At 43.2% G+C, this 27,485-nt stretch overlaps 1 protein-coding gene across 6 annotated transcripts in view; it reads right to left on the bottom strand.

The window, feature by feature from the left end:
- Positions 1-27,485, bottom strand: part of agtpbp1 (ATP/GTP binding carboxypeptidase 1) — a 240,091-nt gene that overhangs the window by 194,955 nt on the left and 17,651 nt on the right. For all 6 annotated transcript variants that reach the window (XM_080188828.1, XM_080188827.1, XM_080188829.1 and 3 more), the window contains one exon: positions 21,764-21,836. In XM_080188828.1, the coding sequence (XP_080044954.1) occupies positions 21,764-21,795 (32 nt within the window). In that variant the 5' untranslated portion in view covers positions 21,796-21,836. The remainder of the gene's footprint in view (positions 1-21,763; positions 21,837-27,485) is intronic.

The following is a 27,485-nucleotide window of genomic DNA, read 5'->3' as shown; positions in this document are numbered from 1 at the left end:
GGATGAAGAAAACATTGCAGAGGCAATATTTAATAAACATTAAATAGTGAATAAGTTGGGGATGGGGGTTAACCAAATGAGCCAAATGGATTTTTCTTTTCAATATTAAGACTTGCTGGTTGGGTGCAATGGCCATGCAGTTGTAAATGCGCCTAGTTTGGGGGCGTTTAAGAAATCCGTGGATAGGTTTATGGATGGAAAGGGTTTGGTTTAGGTTAGAGGGTCATTGCTTTTTAACTGGTCGGCGCAACATCGTGGGCCGAAGGGCCTGTTCTGCGCTGTAATGTTCTATGTTCTATATTATTCTCTGTTCAATGTATCTCACAGGTAGCTTTGTTATGGTCCATATAAAATGGGCTTCTTTTTAAATTATTGGAACATAAGAAATAGGATTTGGAAAAGGTCATTTAGCCCTTCAAGCCCACTTACCATTCAACAAGATCATGGTTGGCATTCTATCTCAACTCCACTTTCATGAACTATCGCATATCATTCAATTCCTTGGTAAGTAAAAATCCATTGACCGCTATCATAGAAACCCTACAGTACAGAAACAGGCCATTTGGCCCATCGAGTCTGCACCAACCAATCCCACCCAGACCCCACCTCCATGTCCCGATATATCTTACCCACTAATCCCCCTAACCTATCTCAGGACACTAAGGGGCAATTTTAGCATAGCCAATCAACCTAACCTGCAGCATCTTTGGACTGTGGGAGGAAACCGGAGCACCTGGAGGAAACCCACGCAGACACGAGGAGAATGTGCAAACTCCACACAGACTGTGACCCTAGCCAGGAATCGAACCTAGGTCCCTGGAGTTGTGAAGCAGCAGTGCTAAACCACTGTGCTAACGTTCCGTATACATACAACAACTGAAAATCCATAGCATTTTGAAGTAGAGGCTTCAAAGATTCACAACCCTTTGTAAATGACATCGTTTTTCCTCATCTAGTACCAAATGGCTGATCCTTTGTTCTGGGACTGTGACCATGTGTTCTTGATTTCCCCCAGCCAGGAGAAACATTTTCTCAGCATTTACATTGTCAAGCCACTTAAGAATTTGAAAGATTTCAATTCAATTACCTTTCATTCTTTTAAATACTACGGATTAGTGGGGAAGTACAGTGGCACAGTGGTTAGTACTGCTGCCTCTCAGCACCAGAAACCTGGGTTTGATTCCCAGCTTGGGTCACTGTCCATGTGGAGTCTGCATGTTCTCCCCATGTCTGCATGGGTTTTCTCCCACAGTCCAAAGATGTGAGGGTTAGATGGATTGGCTATGCAAAATTGACCCTTAGTGTCAGGGGATTAGCTAGCGTAACTGCATGGAGTTATGGGGATAGGGCGAGATTGCGGTTGGTGCAGACTTGATGGATCTTCTACACTGTAGGATTCTATGATTATAGGCCCAGTTTACTCAATTTCCCATCAGATAATCCCTTTATCCCAGGAATCAATTTAGTGAGTCTTCATTACACTTCCTCTAGGGCAAGTATGTCCTTCCTTAGGTAGGGTGTTGGGGCTGTTACGATAGTTTTGTTTTATTTAAAAACCACTGTTCCCCTCAAATAACCAAACAAAGTAACAGAGTGGTTTCAAGATGATCTTTACTATAGAACCCTGAATGACCAGAGTGAAAATTTCAGAAATACAAAGTAAAAACTCAGCTTTGACTACAAGTAATTAGCAAATATCAATAACAGAATATTAGTTATCACTATCCAATCATAGTAATGGTTATATCATTTGGAGGATTTGGTAGGGCTAGGTGTAATAGAAGTAATCAATGTCTGGTCCGCGAAACAATGCCTCCTAGATCACAGAATGTTAACAGGGCACTCAATACAATCCAAAAACACATTCAAGATTCTTCAACACTAAAACTTACAAAGCCCTATTTGCGTATGTACCAGACTACATACATAAGCAAACAAGGTGATAAAAGCCCTATTTGCGTACATAAACAAAGGTATACGTGCCAAACTGCACAAGCAAGTAAATAAAGGTGATGCACAGTAACTCACGTAATCGCGTGAAGTACTCGGGAACAGCGCGTGAACACTCTCAGGACTGTCATTGATTGGATATCAGAGCAGAGGAATGAGCCTGATCAACTCATTCCTCAGCCTTTAAAAAGGGGGATTCCCATTGTCTCGGTGAACGCTCAACCGTGGGATAAGCGCTCATCGCCCGGTCGTTATCGGGACAACGTGTTGGTCCTTCACCGAGACTGAAATGGGCTCCCCAGTCGTTGGAAGGATGAAGACACAGTCCTGATGGTAAATATACGTAACTCTTCTTCTTAATACCGTCTGTAGACTGTAATTGTAGCTGTTCTTCTTTTTGAGTGCTTAATACTGTATGTATAATGTAATTGTATACCATAGATAAATAAGGATAGATAAGTAAGGATAAATAAAGGTACGAAGTGTGAACCTAATCTTGTTGTATACCGAATCATTCTCTCACTCTCTTGAGTCTCCTGCAAAATTATAACTTTCGTACCATAACATTTGGCGTAGACGGCAGGATCTTGTGTTTTGCAGCTGGGAGAGAGAGAGTATTTGGTTCGGTGGCAACAATGTTTAAGGCAATGTTTAAGAAAAGTAAGAAGGGGAAAGAGTCTGTGCCTGAAGTCTTGCCTGAATGGGATGGTACTCCCTATCAGACGGTGGCACGACTCATACGTGTGGGCGGGGGACCGCCCCAATGTTGGTCAATAGCTCTGCAGGGAGCGGATGTTTCTGCCCTGGAGGAATGTCTCCAGAAGGTCCCTGTAAATGTAAAGGATCCGTGGAGGGGGTTGCAGGACCGCCTATGGATCGTGTTGGCTGCCTACAGAAGGCAGCATGAGCGGGCTGGCCAGCTGTGTGAAGAGTTAGATAAGGTTAGGCAAGATTTTATGGATGCCAAGGGGCAAGCCTCTATGGCCCAAACACAAGTTGAGCTGCTTAGGCGACGATTGGAACAAGTGACAGGCGTAGCTGAAAAGGCTACGATGCAAGTTGCTAAATTGAATGCTAAAAAGAAACGAACACCCAATATAAAGAAGGTGCGAGCCTTTGTGGCCACCGCGCTAGCCGAACAGTGGGACCCCTCCATTTGGGAAGGAGATATTTGAGACTCAGAAGGGGAGGATGATGATTTAGATGATGATTCTACCCCAGTGCAGGTCAAGCCTATAGTGCGACGGCGTATTTGTCAAACGCCAGCTGGTAGAATGAATAGAGCAGATGTGTATGAAGACTATACACAACAAGAACTGTCAGACATAAGAGAACGTATGCGACAGAGATCGGGGGAGCCGCTTGACCGATGGCTGGTGAGGCTGTATGACCAAGGGGCTGGACAGATAGAGATAGATAGCCAGAATGGACGGCATTTTATTGATTTATGTACTGATCCCGTGGTACGGGGAGCAGTGAAAACAGAATTGGATCTGTTGCAACATGAAACTACCCTATTAACTACTATGGCTAACGCTGTCATGTTGCGACATCCAGATCCGGGGTCTTGGCCCCAAAAAGAGGGTCCGTGGCATACCTTGATGGAAGCAGTCAACCGAATGAGGGAATTGGGAATGCAGACTGCTGTAGAAACCGGGCATGCGAATGAATTAGATAATATGCCCTTTACTGCTTCTCAACGGAAGGCTATTATTAAGACAGCTCCCCCGCAATATAAAGGGGCAGTTATGGCAGTGTTATTAGGGGCTGAGATTTCAATAGGAGAAGGGGCGACGAGATTAAGAGAATTGGGAGACATGGGTGACTGGGAGGTACGAGAGTCGGTGTCCTCCCAGCGGGAACTGCGGGAACGAGGCTCAGGACGGTCTGTGAAGGGAGAGAATATAAGTAGGCGACACTTGTGGACTCTCCTTCGGCAGGCAGGTATAGATGCTTCTGAGATAGATGGCCGCCCTACGATGGAGTTGTGGCAACTCGCCAAGAAAAAGGGACTATGGAAAGGGGAAACGACAAAACGAACAGCACGCGTATCGCTAGCTGATGAGGGACTAAAGTTCCCTAGTTTGTGTCAGTGTAAGTGCAAACAGAATTTGAGTGAGGAGCAAGAGACTCCAACTTCCTCTTCAGAGTTAGAAGAGGAGGAGGAGGTGGAAGTGAGAGAGGTTAAGAAAGGAGGTAAGCGAGAAAGTAAGAAAAGTAAGAAGGGGAAAAACAAGTCAGGAAGAGGGCACTTGTATCCCATGCAAGAGCTCCAATATTTTGAAGAGAATTACCATTAGGATGAAGACCAAGCCCCCGTGGTGTGTACGGCCACTACATGGTCTTGGGGTGACATAAGACCATATGTATTGGTACGTATACATTGGGCTTCGAACAATATACAAACGGTTAGAGCCCTAGTAGACACGGGAGCGGAGGCCACTTTAATTTACGGGAATGTAGATAAATTTAAAGGGGCTCCTATGACAGTTACGGGGATTGGGGGACGATCCATTAGAGCCGTAAGTACTCGACTAATTTTGGGAATAGGGAACCTCCCTACCAAAGAATACACCGCTTTGATTACACCTATTCGGGAATGGATAATAGGAACGGACATCTTACGAGGAATGACGCTATACTTAACAGATGGGTGTTACAAATTTGGGGGGAGTATCCAAGCCCGGCCGGTACAAGTAGGCAGAGTAAAAATGCCCCCCTTCCCTATTCCTATAGCTACCAAAGTAATACAATTAAAGCAGTACCGGATTCCTGGAGGACATGCTGAGATAACAGAGACAATCAAAGATTATGTAGCCGCCGGAGTTTTACGGGGAATAACCACACAGTGGAACAACCCTATCTGGCCGGTGAAAAAATCAGATGGGTCATGGCGGATGACAGTAGACTATCGAGCCCTCAACAGACATACACCGCCATTGACGGCTGCTGTGCCAGACACCATATCTATTACAGAACGAATTCAGGCACAAGGGGGAGAATGGTATGCGGTCATCGACTTAGCAAATGCCTTCTTTACCATTCCAATACCAGAAGACAGACAGGAACAATTTGCTTTTACATGGGATGGGAGACAATATACATTTACCCGATTGCCACAAGGGTACTTGCATAGCCCCACAATTTGTCATCGCATAGTAGCTGAACATCTGGACGAAGTGAACCTTCCTGCAGGCATGCAACTATTGCATTATATCGATGACATAATGATACAGGGAAATAGTGAGGACGAGTTAAAACAGCAACTGAATTATCTAATAAAACACATGAAGGAAAAAGGGTGGGAGATTAACCCCGACAAAGTGCAAGGGCCGGCACAGACGGTAAAGTTCCTGGGGATACAATGGAATAAGGGGGAAAGGGAGATAGTGCCGAAGGCTAAGGCAAAGATATTAGGGTTTGCCACTCCTCAGAATAAGACTGATGTCCAGAAGTTTATTGGAATGTTTGGATATTGGAGACAACACATTCCTCACTTGTCCCAGATATTAGGTCTGCTGTACAGAGTAACCCGGAAGAAACATGATTTTACCTGGGGACAGGAACAGCAGGCAGCCTTTGAATTAGCCAAAGAATCGATACAACAAGCAGTATCTTTAGCACCAATGGTAGAGGGTCAGGTGGAATTACAAGTATCAGCTACAGACACTTACGCCAATTGGAGTCTATGGCAAAAGGATCGGGGTAAGCGGCGACCGTTGGGATTTTGGTCCAAGAAGCTCCCTGATCCTGGTTCGCGGTACACTCCTTTTGAGCGACAACTCCTGGCCTGCTATTGGGCATTAGTAGAAACAGAGCAATTAACCCTTGGGCGAGATGTGCTACTCAGACCTAAGATACCTATCATGACTTGGATACAGAGTAACCCCCGTACCCATAGAATAGGGGGGGCACAAGAAGCCAGTATATTAAAATGGAAATGGTACATCTCTGACAGGGCTAAAGCAGGTCCTACTGGAGTATCTGCCTTACATGAACAAGTTGCTGAAGCTCCCGAAATGGGTGAGGAAATGGTAGAAGTTATTCCCATGGAAGAATCTCCGGTAAAGTGGGGGAAGCTATATCAGGAATTGACAAATGGGGAAAAACAGTGCGCCTGGTTTACGGATGGTTCCGCCAGGTACATAGATGGAAAGCGTAAATGGAAAGCGGTGGCTTATAACCCTGCTCTGAACCAGTTATTGAAAGTAATGGGTGAGGGGAAAAGTAGTCAATGGGCAGAGTTAAAGGCAGTTACTATGGTGTTAGATCAGGAAGGAATAAGGGAATGCCATCTCTATACTGACTCATGGTCAGTTGCGAATGGGATGGTGGTGTGGATGACTACGTGGTATCGACACCAGTGGACTATCCGGAGTAAAGAAATTTGGGGAAAAGACTTATGGCAGTGTATATGGGAAAAGGTACAGATAGTGCGAACGACTGTGACTCATGTAAGTGCGCATACTAAACGAACATCGGCTGAAGCATTGCATAATGCTACTGCTGATCAGCATGCTAAAATAGCTGAAGTACAGGTACCATCAACAATGGGAGTACAGGCAGCAAATTGGGCTCATGAAAAATGTGGACACCTAGGAGCACAAGCCACATATAATTGGGCGATTGATCGAGGAATCAGTATTAGTATGGATGAAGCTTGCACGGCTGCTCACCAGTGCACTGTGTGCCAGCATTATCAGAAGAAGGGAATTCCGCAAGTAGTTAAGGGTCAGTTATCAAAGGGAAAGGAACCAGCCCAGATTTGGCAAATGGATTTTGTAGGTCCTTTACCGGAAAGTGGAGGATGTAAATACATTTGTACGGCAGTAGATACATATTCAGGGGTTCTGATAGCTCTTCCTTCAAAGCAAGCTAATCAGAATGCAACTCTGAAAACCCTACACCTGATAGAACAATATTATGGTATACCGTTGCAAACTCAAACTGATAACGGTACCCACTTTACCGGTCAACGGATTAAAGAGTGGTCCGATGACCATAAAGTAGAATGGATCTACCACATTCCGTATTATCCCCAAGCTGCAGGATTAACTGAACGAATGAACGGGCTATTAAAGCAACAACTTCGAAAAGGGGGAGAGGGAAATAATCTGGCTAGGTGGCGATTCCGTTTGGAGGACGCGGTCATGCGGTTAAATAATCGCCCTTTGTTCAAGGGACAGACTCCTCTCCTTAGAATGAAGATTCAGAATGTAGAAGCAGAAAACATATTACATCCTGTTAAAATTTGGCTGATGCATGATACCGCAAAAATGCCTATAAGAGGGACACCAGAAGCAGCTGGTCTTGATCTTTACGCTATTAATGCGGTCACTCTTCTCCCGCAGCAGAACACTGTAATTGAGACTGGGATAGGTATACAGTGCCCCAAAGGATTTTATGGACAGGTGGCTCCGCGATCTAGCCTAGCCCTTAAGGGGGTTATTGTAATGGCTGGAGTGATCGATGCCGATTATCAGGGCGCGATAAAAGTAGTATTGCATAATTTGTCTGACCAACCGATCCCTTTAGAAGCTGGGGACCGTATTGCTCAAGTCTTGATAAAACCTGTACACATGGGACCATTAGAGCAAATCCAAAAGCCGACACAAATTACCTTCAAAGGAGAAGGGGGATTTGGTTCTACAGACAAACCAGGAGCTAAGGTGTGGGTAGAACAATCCGAGGGGCCTCCGGTTCCCACCGAGGTTACAGCACAAGGACATGATAACACAGTAACTATAATGAAACCAGGAGAGGAGAAATGGGTGAACGTCCCTGCTAACAAATGTTATTTACGGGAATCCTAACCTGTCATGTGCAGTTTTTTTTTTGTTACACAGAATCATGAAGCAACTATTACCACTGCTGCTGTGCTGCTTGGAATTCCTGAGTGCTCAGGCCTGGACCCCCGGTGAGGAGGCAGTTATGGGATCAGGGTTGTGGGGCGCTTGGCCCACGAAGGACAAACAACGAGAACAGGATAATTTCACCTGTTCTGCCAAACAGACCTGCGATCCCGTACTGTATGTGCGACCCGGAAGAAACTGCGAAGTTTATTGCATAATGGACAGGATTAAGTCAAAGTGTAATATTACCAGGATGAAGGACCGGTCCGACCCATATCGATGTTATTGTAAAAAACCGATTGTAGAGTGTAAGGGAAAGTTGAATGTAACTATAACATCCAATGTAACCCTCTGTATAGGATGGCTGTCAAACCGAACATGTTCAGAGACCAAATGGAATGAATCTTTCCGTCATAAAACAAGTGATCATAGACCATTAGAGATTTTAAACGCCACTGTAATCAAAGGGGGAGGCGCATATGGAGTGCGAATACCTTGGGTGTCAGAACCCAAAACATTTATGGCTCATGTAGTGCCCATACCTCATACCTGTGAATTGGTGGGGGACGCTTTACGTCATACCCTAGTGAAATGGCAGATGGTATTCCCACCTTTGCCAAAATGTCGAACGAAACGCGCCTGGTATGATGCCATACTGGGTATAACAGGAACTGGTATAGGACTGATAAATTCGATTGATGTTGAAACTGTCTCCAGTAAACTAGCGAGCGTAGGACGACATGTGAATGACATGACTACACTCACGGCTGCTTGGATGCCACAGGGTTTGAAGTCACAAAAGCATCAAGCACAATGGGATATGTTGGCTGCCAAACTGTTCTTAAATATGGCCAATGGTTCGGATGCCAAATGGACAAATCTATCTCAATGGGCAAACTGGACTGAATGTAACATACAGGAAGTATACGTAAAACTACAGTTACACAATATGCAACGATTACTGACTACGGGTAATTACCATGAATGGAGGAAAATATGGAACATTTCGACTATATTATGGATAACCTTACATGCAGACAAAACGATGTGCAATGATATTCTTTGTTCTGGTATATGGGAACAATATAATGTATCTAATTATGATCGCATGTGTCAATATCATACTGTACCAATTATTGCAAAAGGGGCATTTTGGATTTTGCAATTACGAGGAACGTGGTTAAATATTGATACCTATCATACATATGATATATCTGATGGCTATGTGACAGACCAAGGTCGTATTTGTTCATTACGAACAGGATATGATAATTTGTGCCTACAAGGACAAGGCGTGTGTAAATGGACACACCAGGACCCGAAAGACACTTTGTTTGAAGTAGGGCCTCATACACTGTGTGTGGCCACTATGAACCCACATCCACAATTACCCTATTATCCCTATTCGGGTTGTGTAAAAAAAAAAGTTTATATTTGGTCATGGCATAATCGGACTTACTTCCTAACCAATTATTCCACGACGGATGCAATAACCTCTATACAGTGGGATGTGCTTCATTCAGATTATTCCATTTCTTTAGAAAATCAACAGCAAATTTTAAATCAATCCAAACAGTTGGAGCAGATGGCCAAAACACATTATCATAACGTTACCAAATTAATTATTCAAACCGCAATAGCAGGACAAAAATTGAAGCACCTTAGTAAAATTATTGAAGAAGATTCTGCCCACTCATGGTGGTCTTTATTTGAAGGATGGTCGTCACAGGCACAACAAATGTGGAATATATTAATACATCCTATCGTTATATTATTAGTATTCATTATTATCTTAACTATTAGTAATATATGTATTTGTCGTTATTTACAAAAATTAAAGCAACGAGCAGTGTATGATGCATTGCTTCGCTGACCAAGGGCCGAATGTAATAGAAGTAATCAATGTCTGGTCCGCGAAACAATGCCTCCTAGATCACAGAATGTTAACAGGGCACTCAATACAATCCAAAAACACATTCAAGATTCTTCAACACTAAAACTTACAAAGCCCTATTTGCGTATGTACCAGACTACATACATAAGCAAACAAGGTGATAAAAGCCCTATTTGCGTACATAAACAAAGGTATACGTGCCAAACTGCACAAGCAAGTAAATAAAGGTGATGCACAGTAACTCACGTAATCGCGTGAAGTACTCGGGAACAGCGCGTGAACACGCTCAGGACTGTCATTGATTGGATATTAGAGCAGAGGAATGAGCCTGATCAACTCATTTCTCAGCCTTTAAAAAGGGGGATTCCCATTGTCTCGGTGGACGCTCAACCGTGGGATAGGCGCTCATTGCCCGGTCGTTATCGGGACAACGTGTTGGTCCTTCACCGAGACTGAAATGGGCTCCCCAGTCGTTGGAAGGATGAAGACACAGTCCTAATGGTAAATATACGTAACTCTTCTTCTTAATACTGTCTGTAGACTGTAATTGTAGCTGTTCTTCTTTTTGAGTGCTTAATACTGTATGTATAATGTAACTGTATACCATAGATAAATAAGGATAGATAAGTAAGGATAAATAAAGGTACGAAGTGTGAACCTAATCTTGTTGTATACCGAATCATTCTCTCACTCTCGAGTCTCCTGCAAAATTATAACTTTCGTACCATAACACTAGGGAACCGTGGTGCACTAAAAAAGTTGATTCGTTGGTTAAAAAGAAAAAGGAGGCTTATGTTCGGATGAGGCTTGAGGGCTCAGGTAGTGCATTAGAAAGCTTTAGATTGGCTAGGAGGGAGTTGAAGAGTGAGTTAAGAAGGGCTAAAAGAGGACATGAGAAGACTTTGGCTGATAGGATTAAGGAGAATCCTAAGGCGTTCTATAGGTATGTCAAGAACAGAAGGTTGGTTAGGGCAAGATTAGGGCCAGTAACAGACAGTAGAGGGAAATTGTGTGTGGAACCGGAAGAGATTGGTGAGGCATTGAACCAATATTTCTCTTCGGTGTTCACGCAGGGGGACATGAATATAGCTGAGGAGGACACTGGGTTGCAGGGGTGTAAAATAGACAGTATTGCAGTTGATAAGGGGGATGTGCTGGATATTCTAGAGGGTTTGAAAATAGATAAGTCCCCTGGTCCGGATGGGATTTACCCTAGGATTCTCTGGGAGGCAAGAGAGGTGATTGCAGAGCCTCTGGCTCTGATCTTCAGGTCGTCGTTGGTCTCAGGTATCGTACCGGAAGATTGGAGGATAGCGAATGTTGTCCCATTGTTTAAGGAGGGGAACAGAGACTTCCCCGGGAATTATAGACTGGTGAGTCTTACTTCTGTTGTGGGCAAGGTTTTAGAAAAAATTATTAGGGATAGGATTTATAGTTATTTGGAGAGTAATGAATTGATTGGAGATAGTCAGCATGGTTTTGTAGCGGGTAGGTCGTGCCTTACTAAGCTTATTGAGTTTTTTGAGAAAGTGACCAAAGAGGTGGATGGGGGTAAGGCAGTTGACGTGGTATATATGGATTTTAGTAAGGTGTTTGATAAGGTTCACCATGGTAGGCTTCTGCAGAAAATGCAGATGTATGGGATTGAGGGTAGTCTAGGAAATTGGATCAGGAATTGGCTAGCAGATAGGAGACAGAGGGTGGTGTTTGATGGTAAATATTCGTCATGGAGTTCGGTTACGAGTGGTGTGCCTCAGGGATCTGTTTTGGGGCCACTGCTGTTTGTAATTTTTATTAATGATCTGGATGAGGGTATAGCTGGGTGGATTAGTAAATTTGCTGATGACACCAAAGTCGGAGGTGTGGTAGATTGTGAGGAAGGGTGTCATAGTTTGCAGGGAGACTTAGACAGGTTGCAGAGCTGGGCTGAGAGGTGGCGGATGGAGTTTAATGCGGAGAAGTGTGAGGTGATTCACTTTGGTAGGAATAACAGATGTGTCGAGTATAGGGCTAACGGGAGGACTTTGAATAGTGTGGATGAACAGAGGGATCTAGGTGTATGTGTACACAGATCCCTGAAAGTTGGGAATCAAGTAGATAAGGTTGTTAAGAAGGTGTCTTGGCGTTTATTGGTAGGGGGACTGAATTTAGGAGTCGCAGCGTCATGTTGCAACTGTACACAACTCTGGTGCAGCCGCACTTGGAGTACTGTGTGCAGTTCTGGTCCCCACATTACAGGAAGGGTGTGGAGGCTTTGGAGAGGGTGCAGAGGAGGTTTACCAGGATGTTGCCTGGTATGGAGGGGAGGTCCTATGAGGAGAGACTGAGGGATTTGGGGTTGTTTTCGCTAGAAAGAAGGCGGCTAAGAGGGGATCTTATTGAAACATATAAGATGATTAGAGGTTTAGATAGGGTGGATAGTGATAGCCTTTTTCCTCGGATGGAGAAAGCTAGCACGAGGGGGCATGGCTTTAAATTAAGGGGGGGTAGTTATAGGACGGATGTCAGGGGTAGGTTCTTTACCCAGAGGGTGGTGAGGGATTGGAATGCCCTGCCTGCTGCGGTTGTAAATGCGCCTAGTTTGGGGACATTTAAGAGATTCGTGGATAGGTTTATGGACGAAAAGGGATTGGTTTAGATTAGTGGGTCATTGTTTTTTTTAAACTGGTCGGCGCAACATCGTGGGCCGAAGGGCCTGTTCTGCGCTGTAATGTTCTGTGTTCTATATCATGCATACATAATGGTATGATGTCCAATTAAAACTTGTGCATGTTATATCAAGAAATGATAACTATAATCTGTGACCAATGATATCTCTCGACCTCCCTTTCCATTCTTCTTTGTTCTAATGGACAGTCATGAACTGCAGCTGCACACCATTCCATTAGATAGTACTTCAGCCTTACTTTAATCAACACCTGTCATTTGTAGATAGCTTTCCCTGTGTGACTTGAGGTTCAGCTTGCAGCTTGTGTGACGTTTAAACTTGTAATTTTTAACCCTTTCAAGGGAGACTGAATTTACACACACTACCCCCAGGTGTGGACTCTCAAATGTATCAGGATTTCCCCAACTTTTCTTGCCACAGGACAGTTTGTAACCTCGAGAGCATCGAGGAACCCAAACATCCCTGTCATGTTGAAGACAGTTTTTTTGTTCTGATATAGTAAAAGTACAGAAACCAAATATATGTAGCGACATTCGCTAGCTACACAGCATGCGCATGCCCCCCCTGCCCCATAACCCCCTTATATCGGCCTGTGGCTCCTTTCCATAGCACCAATATCACAACAAAGAAAAGTGTCTTCACAGAACCCCTGGAAGCTTCTCAGGAGAACCCCAGGATTCTGCGGAATCCAGTTTGAGAAATCCTGCCCTGTATAATTGCAGTAAAACTTCTTCACTCTTGTATACTCAAGAAAGAACAGGGGAGGGAATAACTCAGAGGCAGGCAGCCATACCTGAAAGAGTGGAAGACCAAGAGACAGACAACAGTTTCTCAAAAAGCTACCTAATCCATGGCACAGACTGGACTGACCACATTCTGAGAAAAGTGTGACGTCACAGGAAAATGAGTAATTGACTGGTTGGTGAGTATTTTCTCATTTATCTTTCAAAACTCAGATAACTTTAGTACTGTAAGGTTTTATTAGTAGTATGGTTTATGAAATATAGTAAAGCTTATTGGATTGTTTGGTGAGTGTCTCCTATTTATATTAGGGAATTTCAGTCAAGATGAGTAGAGCATTTATTGAAATAACAATAAGCACAGGCAGGGTAGAGAGATCAATTAAAAATTAATCAGTAGAATAATTAAACAACATAAAGATGGCAAAGTAGGCTGCAGAACGTGGGAGCTCATGGACACAAAGTAAACACCTGCACTAAACTGCAGGAGTTTTGGCTCAGAGTCATGAGCTGGAAGCTGAACTTCTGACATTGCAACACCTCAGGGAAGAGGGAAGTTACCTCGACACTTTGTTCTCAGACTTTTGTTAAGGTGTCATCTGATTTGGTCCATGGTCAGGGACAAGGGGGTGTGAATGCGAGGTGAGGCACTTATGGGACCTAGTATGTAGATGGGAAGGACCATCAGCCTTTGAAATTGTCCATTAGGTCCAAAGTTCTTGCAGCCTCTATGAACAAAGGAGGGGCTGCAACGTGGCAAGCAAACTAACTACGGTACAGAAAGACATTGCTTTTTGGTGGGGGTGGGGTGGGGCTTAATGTGAAATTTTGTGTAATCCTTCCAATCAGTAACTGAAAATTCAAATATCTTTGTGATTTTGGTTTGATTTATTATTGACAGATGTATTAGTACACAGTGAAAAGTGTTGTTTCTTGTGCGCAATACAGAAAAAGCATACCATACATAGAGAAGAAAAGGAGAGAGTGCAGAATGTGGCACTACAGTCATAGCTAGAATGTAGAGAAAGATCAACTTAATGTGAGATAGGTCCATTCAAAAGTCTGAAGACAGCAGGAAAGCTGCTGCTCAAGTCAGTTGGTACGTGTCTTTAAACTTCTGTATCTTTTTTCCAATGGAAGAAGGTGGAACAGAGTATGTCTGGAGTGCATAGGGTCCTTAATTATGCTGGCTGCTTTCCCAAGGCAGCAGGAAGAGTAGACAGAGTCAATGGATGGGAGGCTGGTTTGAATGATGGACTGGGCTTCATTCACGATCCTTTGTAGTTTCTAGTGGTCTTGAACAAAGCAGGAGCCATACCAAGCCGTGAAAGAATCAGAAAGAATGCCTTGCTATGGTGCAAGATTGATGAGAGTTGTAGTGGACATGCCAAATTTCCTTAGCCTCCTGAGGAAGTAGGGATGTTGATGGGCTTTCTTAACTATAGTGTCAGCATGGAGGGACCAGGTTGTTGGTAATTTGGACAGCTAAAAACCTGAGGTTCTAGACCATTTCTACTTCGTCCCCATTGATGTAGACAGAAACAGTTCTTTACTACACTTCCTGAAGTCGATGACTGTCTCCTTTGTTTTACTGACATTGAGGAATAGGTTGTCATTGCACCGGTTCACCAGATTCTCTATCTCTTTCCTCTATTCCACTTTGTCATTGTTTGAGATCTGACCCACTATGGTGGTGTCATCAGCAAACTTGAAAATCAAGTTCTAGGGAAACTTGGCCACAGTCATTGGTGTATAAAGAGTATTGTAAGGGGCTGAGGACATGGCCTTGTGGGACACTGGTGTTGAGGATGATTGTGGAGGTGATGCTGTTGCCTATCCTTACTGATTGCAGTCTGTGGGTTAGGAAGTCTAGGATTCAGTTGCAGACGGAGAAGCCGAGCCCCAGATCAGAGTTCGGAGTTCGGAGATGAGTTTCGTAGGAATAATGGTTTTGAAGGCTGAACTGTAGTCAATAAATGGGTGTCTTTGTTATCTAGGTGTTCTGGGTTAGTGAAGGGCCAGAGAGATGGTGTCTGCTGTGGACCTGTTGCGGCGAACTATATAGATCCAGGCAATCTGGGAGGCTGGAACTGATTCATGCCATGATTAACCTTTTAAAGCACTTCATAATGATGGATGTGGGAGCCATCAGACAATAGTCATTAAGGCTCGCTGCCTGTTTTTTTTTGGTACCGGGATGGTGGTCATCTTCTTGAAGCAGACAGGTACCTCAGATTCTTGTAAAGAGAGGGTGGAGATGTCTGAGAATATCCCTCCCATCTGGTCCATGAAGGATCTGAGTGCTTGTCCAGGTACCCCATCCGGGCCAGTCACTTTCTGAGAATTGACCCTCAAGAAGGCTGCTCTGCCATCTGCAATGGTGGCCTGGGATACAGGTTCGTCCAAGGCTTCCATGGTAGACCGCGTGTCCTCACTGACCTCTTGCTCAAAAAAGACGTAGAGTAGAAACTCATCAGGGAAGGGTGCCAGTGATTTTACATGCCTTCATCTTATAGCCTGTTATGTCTTGCAGATCTTGCCATAGCCAGAGGGGGTTCGTATGGCTCACCTGGGACTCTAGCTTGGTCCAGTACTGTCACATTTTTGGTGAATCCCCTTAGATCGTATCTGGCTTTCTTGTATAGACAGTAAAAAGTCTGACAACACCAGGTTTTAGTCCAACCGATTTATTTGATAGTAAACGCACAAGCTTTCGGGTTAGTTCCTTCGTCAGGTGAATGGAGAGTTCTGGCCTCAGACAGAGCATATAAAGCACAGACAGTTTACAGATTACTGATTAGAATGCGAATCTTTACACCTAACCTGCTGTTCAAGTCTTGAAGTGGCCGACAATGTGAGTGGAAGGAGCACTGATCACAGGTTAAAGAGATGTGTATTGTCTCCAGACAGCACAGTGAGTGAGGTTTTGCAAACCCAGGCAAGTGTTGGGGGTTACAGATAGTGCGACATGAACCCAAGATCCTTGTTGAGACCGTCCTCATGTGTGTGGAACTTGGCTATCAGTCTCTGCTCAGCGACTCTGCACTGTCGTGTGTCGTGAAGGCCGCCTTGGAGAATGCTTACCCGAAGGTCAGAGGCTGAATGCCCGTGACCACTGAAGTGTTTGCCAACAGGAAGGGAACAGTCTTGCCTGGTGATTGTCGAGCGATGTTCATTCATCCGTTGTCGTAGCGTCTGCATGGTCTCCCCAATGTACCATGCTTCGGGACATCCTTTCTTGCAACGTATCAGGTAGACAATGTTGGCCGAGTTGCAAGAGTATTTACCGTGTACCTGGTGGATGGTATTCCCACGTGTGATGATGGTATCCGTGTCGATGATCCGGCATGTCTTGCAGAGGTTGCTGTGGCAAGGTTGTGTGGTGTTGTGGTCACTGTTCTCCTGAAGACTGGGTAGTTTGCTGCGAACAATGGTCTGTTTGAGGTTGTGTGGTTGTCTGAAGGCAAGAAGTGGGGGTGTGGGGATGGCCCTGGCGAGATGTTTGTCTTCAGCAATGATATGTTGAAGACTCCGGAGAAGATATCGTAGCTTCTCCGCTCCAGGGAAGTACTGGACGACGAAGGGTACTCTGTCCACTGTGTCCCGTGTTTGTCTTCTGAGGAGATTGGTGCTGTTTTTCGCTGTGGCACATCGGAACTGTTGATCTATGAGTCGAGCGCCATATCCTGTTCTTAAGAGGGCATCTTTCAGCGTCTGGAGGTGTCTGTCACGATCCTCCTCATCTGAGCAAATCCTGTGTATACGGAGGGCTTGTCCATAGGGGATGGCTTCTTTAACATGTTTAGGGTGGAAGCTGGAGAAGTGGAGCATTGTGAGATTGTCTGTGGGCTTGTGGTACAGTGAGGTGCTGAGGTGACCGTCCTTAATGGAGATGCGTGTGTCCAAGAATGCAACTGATTCTGGGGAATAGTCCATGGTGAGTCTGATGGTGGGGTGGAATTTGTTGATATCATCATATAGTTGTTTCAGTGATTGTTCACCATGAGGACAAAGGAAGAAAACGTCATCGATGTATCTAGTGTATAGCATCGGTTGAAGATTCTGTGCAGTGAAGAAGTCTTGTTCGAACCTGTGCATGAAGATGTTGGCATATTGAGGTGCAAATTTGGTCCCCATGGCTGTTCCGTGTGTCTGGATGAAAAACTGGTTGTTGAAGGTGAAGACATTGTGGTCCAGGATAAAGCGGATGAGTTGTAAAATTACATCTGGAAACTGGCAGTTGTCAGCATTGAGTACTGAGGCAGTCGCAGCAATGCCATCGTTGTGGGGGATGTTGGTGTAGAGCGCCTCTACTGTACCGCAAGCCCATGACCTTGGGTTCATGTCACACTATCTGTAACCCCCAACACTTGCCTGGGTTTGCAAAACCTCACTCACTGTGCTGTCTGGAGACAGTACACATCTCTTTAACCTGTGATCAGTGCTCCTTCCACTCACATTGTCGGCCACTTCAAGACTTGAACAGCAGGTTAGGTGTAAAGATTCGCATTCTAATCAGTAATCTGTAAACTTTCTGTGCTTTATATGCTCTGTCTGAGGCCAGAACTCTCCATTCACCTGACGAAGGGACTAACCCGAAAGCTTGTGCGTTTACTATCAAATAAATCGGTTGGACTAAAACCTGGTGTTGTCAGACTTTTTACTGTGTTTACCCCAGTCCAACGCCGGCACATCCACATCATGACTTTCTTGTATAGGTCAGAGTCCCTGACTTGAAAGCCCGAGACCTGAATTTTAGCAAGCAATGGATATCCTTGTTCATCCATGGCTTCCGGTTGGGGGAAACACAGATCTGCTTTTTTGGCACAGTCTTCTACACACTTACTAATGAAGTCGATTACTGTATTTCAGGCTGGTCAGACTTTTTAAATACTGACCAGTTTACTGACTAAGTAGTCCTGTAGGAGATCATTCAATTCCTCAGACCAACATTGCACAACTTTCTTTGACGGGTTCTCCGATTTCAGTTTTTGCTTGAAAGCCGGGAGCAGGAGCACACAGCCTTGTGGTCTGATTTGCCAAAGTATGGGCAGGCAATAGAGCGCTAAGAATGTTTGATATTTGTGTAGCAGTGGTTTAGGATGTTTGGGCCTCTGGTGGAGCAGCAGACATGTTAGTGATATTTTGGTAGGATGCTCTTGAGCTTGGCCTGATTTAAGTCATTGGCCACAATGAACAAGGCCTCAGGATGTTTCATCAAGGATATTTGTAATGGTGTATATTTCGTCCAGCTTGGTCTTCACGTTCGCGTGGGGTGGAATGTAAACTGCTGTCAGGATAACAGAGGTCAACTCCCACAGAAGGTAGTAGGGGCAGTATTTTGGCATCAGGTATTCTAGGTGACTGTCTCTGCGGAGCTTGCATATTCTCCCCGTATCTATAGGGTTTCCTCTGGATGTTTTCACCCACAGTCTAAAGATGTGCAAGTTAGCTGGATTGACCATGATAAATTGCCCCATTGTGTCCCAAAATTTGTAGGTTAGGGGGATTAGTGGGGTTAAAAATGTGGGGATAGGGTCTGGGTAAGACGCTCTATTGGAGAGTCCATGCAGACTCGATGGGCCGAATGGCCTCTTTTTGTACCGTAGGGATTCTACGATCAAGTACCTAGAAGGACAAGGACAGCAGATGCATGGGACACTACTACTTGCAAAATCCCCCTCCAAGTCACATGCCTACCTGACTTGGAAAATATCACTGTTGCTGGGTCACAATCCTGGAATGTCCATCCCCAGCAGTGCTGCACGTGGACTACAGCAGTTCAAAACGGCAGCTCACTACCATCTTCTCAACAGCAATCAGGGATGGACAATGAAAAATCAGGCCTTGTCATGATGCTCACAGCCCATGAAAGAATTTTTACAAATTAATTTCTAAAAAATTCCAACTGTAAGGTGGGAACTAATCACTAGCTGTGCCTGACCAGTCGCTCTCTTGATCTATTAATTGCTAAATGAGTCCTAGGCAGTATTTTAAGCTAGAGTTTGATAGGTTAATTAAATACAAATCTGTTAATCAATACAGCAGAATCATTTCTGGAATGTAGGCATCAATGGCTATGCCAGCATTTATTGCCCGAGCCTAGACACTCTTGAGAAGGTGGTGGGGAGCTGCTTTCTTGAACCACAGCAGTCCCATAGTGTAGGTACACCCATAGTGCTTATAGGGAGAGAGTTCCCTGATTTTGACCCAAATGACAGTGAGGGAACGGTGATATATTTACGTCAGAATGGTAAATGACTTGGAGGAAACCTCCAGTGGTGGTGTCCCCAAGTAATTTCTTCCTTAAACCTCTCCAATAATTGATAGAGCAATTTAAGGCTAAAATTTGTACTAATTTGCTCAAAGGGACTGGAGAACTGCTGTTCACACTGTCATGACTGAACAGAGCTAGAAACCATGTTCAGATAATTTTACTTCCTTTGGCATGGTGTTATGGTTAGTAGGAAAGCAAGAACATTAGAGGGCACTGCAGTCTATAAATTATGCAACATTCACAGAAATAAGCAATGCTTCAGATTGTTTGCCAGATCCTCTTGGAACCTAGACAATCTTCCTTCGTTAATTTTAACCCTTAAAGGGTTTTTACGAAGCCAAATGCTAGGCAAATTATTGATAACAGGCCCAAGTCATTAACCAAAAAAAAAACTCTGGTCCCAATCATTTCCAATCTACTGGTATTATCATTGCACCTCAACAAAACCAATCTGCAGTATTCTTTAAATGTTAGAACATCACAGCAGACTTTCTAATGGAGAATACACCGGAATTGATTTCCCCTCAGAGAAGTGAAACTCAATAATTAACACAAAACCAGAAGAATGTTCTGACTGCACCCTTGCTAGTTATAGTGCTCTGCACCAAAACAGCTGGGTGAAAGTGTGCATGCAATATTACTCCGCAATATGTAAAAAAAAAACACAACAGTGATCACAATTCAAAAGTCCACCATTGCCTTTGGGACACCCTGCCATTGTGAAAGGTTGTTTTTCATAAAAACAAATACTTTATCTCAAAAATAATTTATATTAAATTATTCCAGATGGTATTACACAACTGGTCAGCGCTTGTTGGACAATGCTAGTTTGCTAAAAATTACACTAACAAATGATTTATCAGTCAAGCTGACAATGTGGCTCACTTGTGTTTACTGGAAGCTACACTGTCCATTCAGGCATTGCACCTTTTATGAATGAAGCAAAGGGCTCTCTGATGCATTCTCTTTGGCAACACCTCGATCTTTTAAAAAATTCGGACTCTGACCATCTAAAAATCTAAGTTATAGCCAGAGTCGGCTCTGCTTGGGACATGCACCTTCCTTTTTTTAAATACTATAAGCTCTTGGGGCCGGCAGCTTCCACCCCATTTTTCACACCCATTGTGACACTGCAGAAAAATCAGAAAAATTCCGCCCACTGTCACAGAGGAAGCTGCCATGCAGTGCTAGATATTGAACCCACATTGGAGGAGATTAGCAAAGCTGTTGACTCAATTGCCATTAGCAAAGCTACCGGTGTTGCTACTATACCAACTGAACTCATCAAGTGCGGGAAACCAGCAAGCCTGCAGTACCTGCACAAACCTCTCTGTCGCTGCTGAAGGAAGTGGACAGTGCCCTTAAAATACGCATGATACCTTATTGTGACCCTGCACAAGAATAAGGGCAAACATAGTACAATTGCAACAACTATTGAAACTGTTAAGCACAGTGGGGAAGTATTTGAGCATGCTGGCTTTGTCAGACTGCAGATCTGGGCTGAATACATCTACCCTGAGAGTCCCCATGGAAGATCTGCAATTGATTCAATCCTTTCAGTCCAGCAACTGCAACAGAAATGCCATTATCACAGGAGACCACTATATACTTGACCTTACTAGGTCATTCAAACATGTGAGTAAAGGTGGGTTACTTAAGCTGCTCAAAAAAATCTGTTCACCAAAATGGCTCAATGTGATCTCCTTTTTCCTTGCAGTATGATGGGGTCAGAAAGGGTTGTATTCTGACACTAACATTCTTTGGCATATACCTTTCTTTGCTGCTGTCATATGCATTCAGATCACCCACAGAAGGTCATTTAGCTTTGCTTGCTTGAGAACTAAGACAAAAGATGATAATAAGTCCTCATCAGAAAGTTGTTCTACACTGACAATGTTGCACTCACATTCCATGATCAAGAAACAACTGCAGCAGCAAAGCTCATGACTGATGAATAGGCTGGTGAGTAGATTATGCTTATGCTTGTAAAGAGTTTAGCTTGCAAATGTCATAATTTTGCCCTCTACACCCTGGCATCAGTTTGGTAAACTTCTGTTGTATCCCCTTGAAACTCACTATATCTTTCCTGAATGAGGTTCACTACAAAGAACAGATGTAGATCTTGGTCAGATTCTATAACTGGAGCCAAGACAGAGTTGAGGTACAAAACACCCATGACCTAATTGAACAGTGGAACACGCTTGAAATGCTGAAGAGTTTACCTCTCTTCTTATGATGGTAATATTCCCAAGAAGAATTCTGTGACTATAACAGGTAAATGTAAACAATCTGTCCAGCTGAAGTTTTAAGTACAGGAGCATAGCAAGAACAAGCAACTTTTGATGCCATTAAGACTATCAATTCTGTCTTTCGTCTACTCACCCTTTTTCTGTTGACACTTTGACTTTATTCATTTTGGCTTAAATTCCTGTTTCACTTTGTCATTTCAAACAATCTGAAATATAAAAAAAGTCAAAAAATTAAAATATAATTTAAGAGTTATTAAAACTTAAAAAAACAAGGATATGAGAGGGTACGTACATTGTTTTTTTATGTGCTCTGCTCCAGCTCATTGCTGGAAAGTAAAATCGATAGTTCATTTCCACCATGAAAATCACACTTGGGCTCTTCAACAAAAAGGTTAGGAAGTGACCAAATGAACAGTCGTTTGCCTCCCCCTCATTTTAATGGTAGAAATACCTGGTTTCCACACGCTGCTTGTAACCAGTAATTCATTCACTAAGCTTACTAGCCTGATACTCTTTGATACAACATGCTCAAATTTCAGTGCATTCATCAGTCATGACCTGTTTGATGTGCACAAGTCCTATTACATTACAACTCATAGGAAACTGTAGGTAAAGCCAAATGGATTCAAAATATATTATTAATGCAACTGATTGCTGACAAGTATTACAGCTAAGATTCTGCAATATAGTTGATCATAACCACTAAAAGACTATAATGACTTATATTGTGTCTCTGTCAAAATGGAGTGGAAAAACAAATCACTAAATTATAATAGACATCTGAAAAAATTAGGACAGCTGCAGGATACAAAGTTGCTTAAGAGGAAAGCAAACTCTATGATGTTAGGAATGGGTTAATTACAACCTTCCACTTTAGACCTTATTTGTATGTTAGTTGTTTCATAGTACTCACTGGGATATATAAAGGGGCTATAGGTGGCACTGGGCGTTGGATGTACATGTGAAGTTGAATCAGAAAATAAAGTGAGTTTACAAAGAAGCAGGACTTGTGTTTCCTTTACAGGACTGAACTGAGGGGCTCAAACATATAAAAAGGTACTTTTAGGAAGCACTTTATATTTCTCATATAATTTTTGCAGATAAGAATCCAGAATCAGTCCTGCTTGTTGCAAGTGAGATTATCTCAGCCAGTGCAGCAGCACCAGGGATACCACAAGTGGTCTCAGCACACTAGATTTGAAATATTATTCGGAATTCTCATCCAAATCAATCAGCAATGATCCCCTTTGGCAAAGCTAGAAAAGGATAAAGATGAGGATCAAGCTTAACCGTTATGTCCACCCCAGTTGAACAGCCCATCAACCAATGCAGGACTCTATTACATTAAAAGGTGTGCTATAAATGCAAGTTGATATCAAGGCTCACACATTTAAAATGGCCAGTGCCAGGAGGTATTGACAGCAAGGGAAGATAACTCCAGCATTTGTACTACCATTAAAAGAGACAGAATACAGGAATGAAATAGAGAATCTGGTGACTGGTGCAACGACAATAATCTCTCCCTCAATGTCAATAAAATGAAGGAAGAGTTATCAACTTCAGGAAGCACAGCAAAGGACATATATCTACATCAATGGGGTCAAAGGTCGCGAGCTTCAGGTTTTAGAGATCCAGAGCACCAACAACCTATCCTGATCGCTCCATGCCAATGCTATAGTTAAAAAAGCCCACCAATGCCTCTACTTTCTCAGGAGACTAAGGAAATTTGGCATGTCCGCTACGTCTCTCACCAACTTTAATAGATGCACCATAGAAAGCATTCTTTCTGGTTGTATCACAGCTTGGTACAGCTCCTGCTCTGTCCAAGACCTCAAGAAACTACAAAAGGTTGTGAATGTCACTCAGTCCATCACTCAAACCAGCCTCCCATCCATAAACACTGTCAGCACTTCTCGCCACCTGGGAAAAGCAGCCAGCATAATCAAAGATCCCACGCACCCCAAACATATTCTCTTCTGCTGTCTTCATTGGGAAAAAGATACCAAAGACTGAAGACATGTAGGGAACTGCCTTAAGAACAGCTTGTTCCCTGCTGCCATCAGACTTTTGAATGGACCTCCCTCGCATTCAGTTGATCTTTCTCTACACTCCAACTATGATTGTAGCACTACATTCTGCACTTTTCTTTCTCTATATACAGTAAGATTTGTCTGTATAGTTCGCAAGAAACAATACTTTTCAGTGTATACTAATACATAGAACATAACAGCGCAGTACAGGCCCTTCAGCCCTCGATGTTGCGCCGACCAGTGGAACCAATCTAATGACCCTCTAACCTAAACTATTCCAATGTTATCCATATGCCTATCCACTGACCATTTGAATGCCCTTAAAGTTGGCAAGTCCATAACTGCTGCAGGCAGGGCATTCCATTCCACGCCCTTACTACCCTTTGAGTAAAGAGCCTACCTCTGACATCCATCCTATAATTACCACCCCTTAATTTAAAGCTACGTCCCCTCGTGTTAGCCATTACCATCTGAGGAAAAAGGCTCTCACTGTCCACCCTATCTAACCCTCTGGTCATCTTGTATGCCTCAATCAGGTCACCTCGTAACCTTCTTCTCTCTAATGAAAATAACATCAAGTCCCTCAGCCTTTCCTCATAAGACCTTCCCATCATACCAGGCAACATCCTGGTAAACCTCCTCTGCACCCTTTCCAATGCCTCCACATCTTTCTTGTAATGCGGCGACCAGAACTGCACGCAATACTCCAAGTGCGGCTGCACCAGAGTTTTGTACAGTTGCAACATGACCTCACGGCTCCGAAATTCAATCCCTCTAGCAATAAAAGCTAACACACCATACGCCTTCTTAACAACCTTATCAACCTGGGTGCCAACTTTCAGGGAGCTATGCATATGTACGCCGAGATCTCTCTGCTCATCGACACTACTAAGAGTTCTTCCATTAGCCCTATATTCTGTATTCCTGTTACTCTTACCAAAGTGAATCACCTCACACTTTTCTGTATTAAACTCCATTTGTCACCTTTCGGCCCAGCTCTGCAGCTTACCTATGTCCCTCTGCAAACTGTAACATCCACCATCACTGTCTACAACTCCACCAACTTTGGTGTTGTCAGCAAATTTACTAACCCATCCTTCTACACCCTCATCTAGGCCATTTATAAAAATGACAAACAGCAGTGGCCCCAAAACAGATCCTTGAGGTATACCACTTGTAACTGAACTCCAGGTTGAATATTTCCCATCAACCACCACCCTCTGTCCTCTATCAGCTAGCCAATTCCTGATCCAAACTGCTAAATCACCCTCAATCCCATGCATCTGCATTTTCTGCAGTAGCCTACCATGGGGAACCTTATCAAATGCTTTGCTAAAATCCATATACACCACGTCAACTGCCTTACCCTTATCCATCTCTTTGGTCACCTTTTCAAAAAACTCAATAAGGTTTGTGAGGCACGACCTACCCTTCACAAAACCATGTTAACTATCCCAAATCAATTTATTTCTCTCTAGATGATTATAAAACCTATCCCTTATAATTCTTTCCAAAACTTTGCCCACAACAGAAGTAAGGCTCACCAATCTATAATTCCCAGGATGGTCTCTACTCCCCTTCTTGAACAAGGTGACAACGTTTGCTATCCTCCAGTCTTCCGGCACTATACCTGTAGCCAATGACAAAAATGAAGATCAAAGCCAAAGGCTCTGCAATCTCCTCCCTAGCCTCCCAGAGAATCCTAGGGTAAATCCCATCCGGCCCAGGGGACTTATCTATTTTCATACTCTCAAGAATTGCTAACACCTCTTCCTTATGTACCTCAGTCCCGTCTAGTCTACAACCCTGTATCGCAGTATTCTCCTCGACTACACTGACTTTTTCCCTGCGTGAATACTGATGAAAAATACTCATTCAGTGCCTCTCCTATCTCTTCAGGCTCCATGCACAACTTCCCACTGCTGTCTCTGACTGGCCCTAATCTTGCCCTAACCAATCTTTTATTCTTGACATACCTACAGAAAGCTTTAGGGTTCTCCTTGATCCTACCCGCCAAAGTCTTCTCATGTCCTCTTCTAGCTCCTCCTAACTCTCTCTTTAGCTCCTTCCTGACTAATTTATAACTCTCCAGTGCCCTGAGCCCTCATGTCTCATCTTTACATAAGCGTCCTTCTTCCTCTTCACCAGAGATTCAACTTCCTTAGTACAATGCATGTGACAAAAATAAATCAAGTCACCATCAAGTTGCTTCTACTTCCTCTTCTGTTGCCCTGGTTGAGATTGCCTCACTCCCTACAGACAGGATTGATTACAAATGCTTGTCTGCAAGAATTGGCACACAATATGAAAACATTTATCCACTTGAAAATGAAGACTTCATTTCACATGGCATGCTACTTGATTGAACATTTTCTCTGTAATAAGATACGTTACCCCTTTCTCCTTGCAACAAATACTTGAGGATAATGCCAGTTAAGGCCTTTAAACCTGAGTGAAGGGAAAATAAAACCCCTTGATAGAAGCAATAAGGGCATATCTTCTATTCAAAATACCTCCTCATTTCTAAGTACAGTCATAAATATATAGCACAAACTAGTGTCTTCATTGTGGCATCCATGGGTTTCCCCACAAAATTCATCCTTCTTCATAGTATACAAAAACAAAAGATGAATGTATTTCTCTAAATTACATATAATTGCAACAATCATTTACAGCACAAGTTTGTAAGTGCTTGGAAAGATTTTGTGCCAATGTAGATTGATTTCTGGAATACGAGTAAAGAATTGAGGCAACGTTGAATCTTCCAAAAATGTGTGGGTTAGGTTGATTGGCTACTGAATTTGCTCCTTAATGTCAGGGGGATTAACAGGGTAACTAGATGGGGTTACGAGTGTAGGTGTAAGCTTGATGGGTCAAATTTTTCTACACTGTAGGGATTTTATGATTCTATGATAATCTGACACAGCCATTCTTTGTATTCTCAGTAATTTTGCAGTTGACTTACCTATACCACATCACTAAGAACTGTGGATAAAGTTTAAAACTTCAGACATCAACTTTGAGATTAAGGTGGTGATAGAAAAGACAATCAACCTGCACATAACACTAACGCCTCCTTTTCAAATAAATACAAATTGCATCAAATATTAGCCAAACATATTTGCAACCTTATCAATTATACTAAAAACGATTATACAAGAATTCCGCTGTTCCAGTCTGTTCACAACAGAATTGGAAGATTACATTTTCTAACAGTGGCACAAGTATTTTAACCATAGTTCGCTTGCGAAACGTGACTTACGTTTACTGAAATTGTTGTACTCAGAAAAGGCTGCTCCCAACTGAATACATCATGTAGTGCAGTCAGGTGTTTCTTAAAGCATTATAGCTGTTGCAAAATATTTTGATGGCAAAGCAATTAAAAATGCACTAATATAGATGTTTGTTTTGTCCTGAAGTCAAATCAAAAGATAACATGTAAGTAAATTGTGATCTTACATTTGGATGATCAGGAAACTACTGCATTAACTTGATAAACATGATTCAATTATAATTTTAACTTTCCTGCCTCTTCCTTGCAACTTCAAAGGGTACCAGAGATGCTGATTTATCAACTCTTCTCAAATCACCATACCACAACTTTTGTGTGTGTGTGTGTGTGTGTGTGTGTGTGTGTGTGTGTTGGGGGGGGGGGGGGGGGGGGGGGGACCAGTCTCCTGGAGCTCAGCGAGCAGTATTACCAGTAAATAAGAGTTAGGGCACAGTCATTCCCCCAGATTTAGTATGATCAGTAAAATAAGGAAGTGTAATTTTCTTTTCTAAGCGAAGGGCAAAACATAGAATTCAAAGTGTTTAAAAAATAGA

Source organism: Carcharhinus amblyrhynchos, chromosome 5 (assembly GCF_965287045.1).
Source record: "Carcharhinus amblyrhynchos chromosome 5, sCarAmb.v2.hapA, whole genome shotgun sequence".
Lineage (NCBI taxonomy): Eukaryota > Metazoa > Chordata > Chondrichthyes > Carcharhiniformes > Carcharhinidae > Carcharhinus > Carcharhinus amblyrhynchos.
This window is presented reverse-complemented; position numbering and strand designations above follow the sequence as displayed.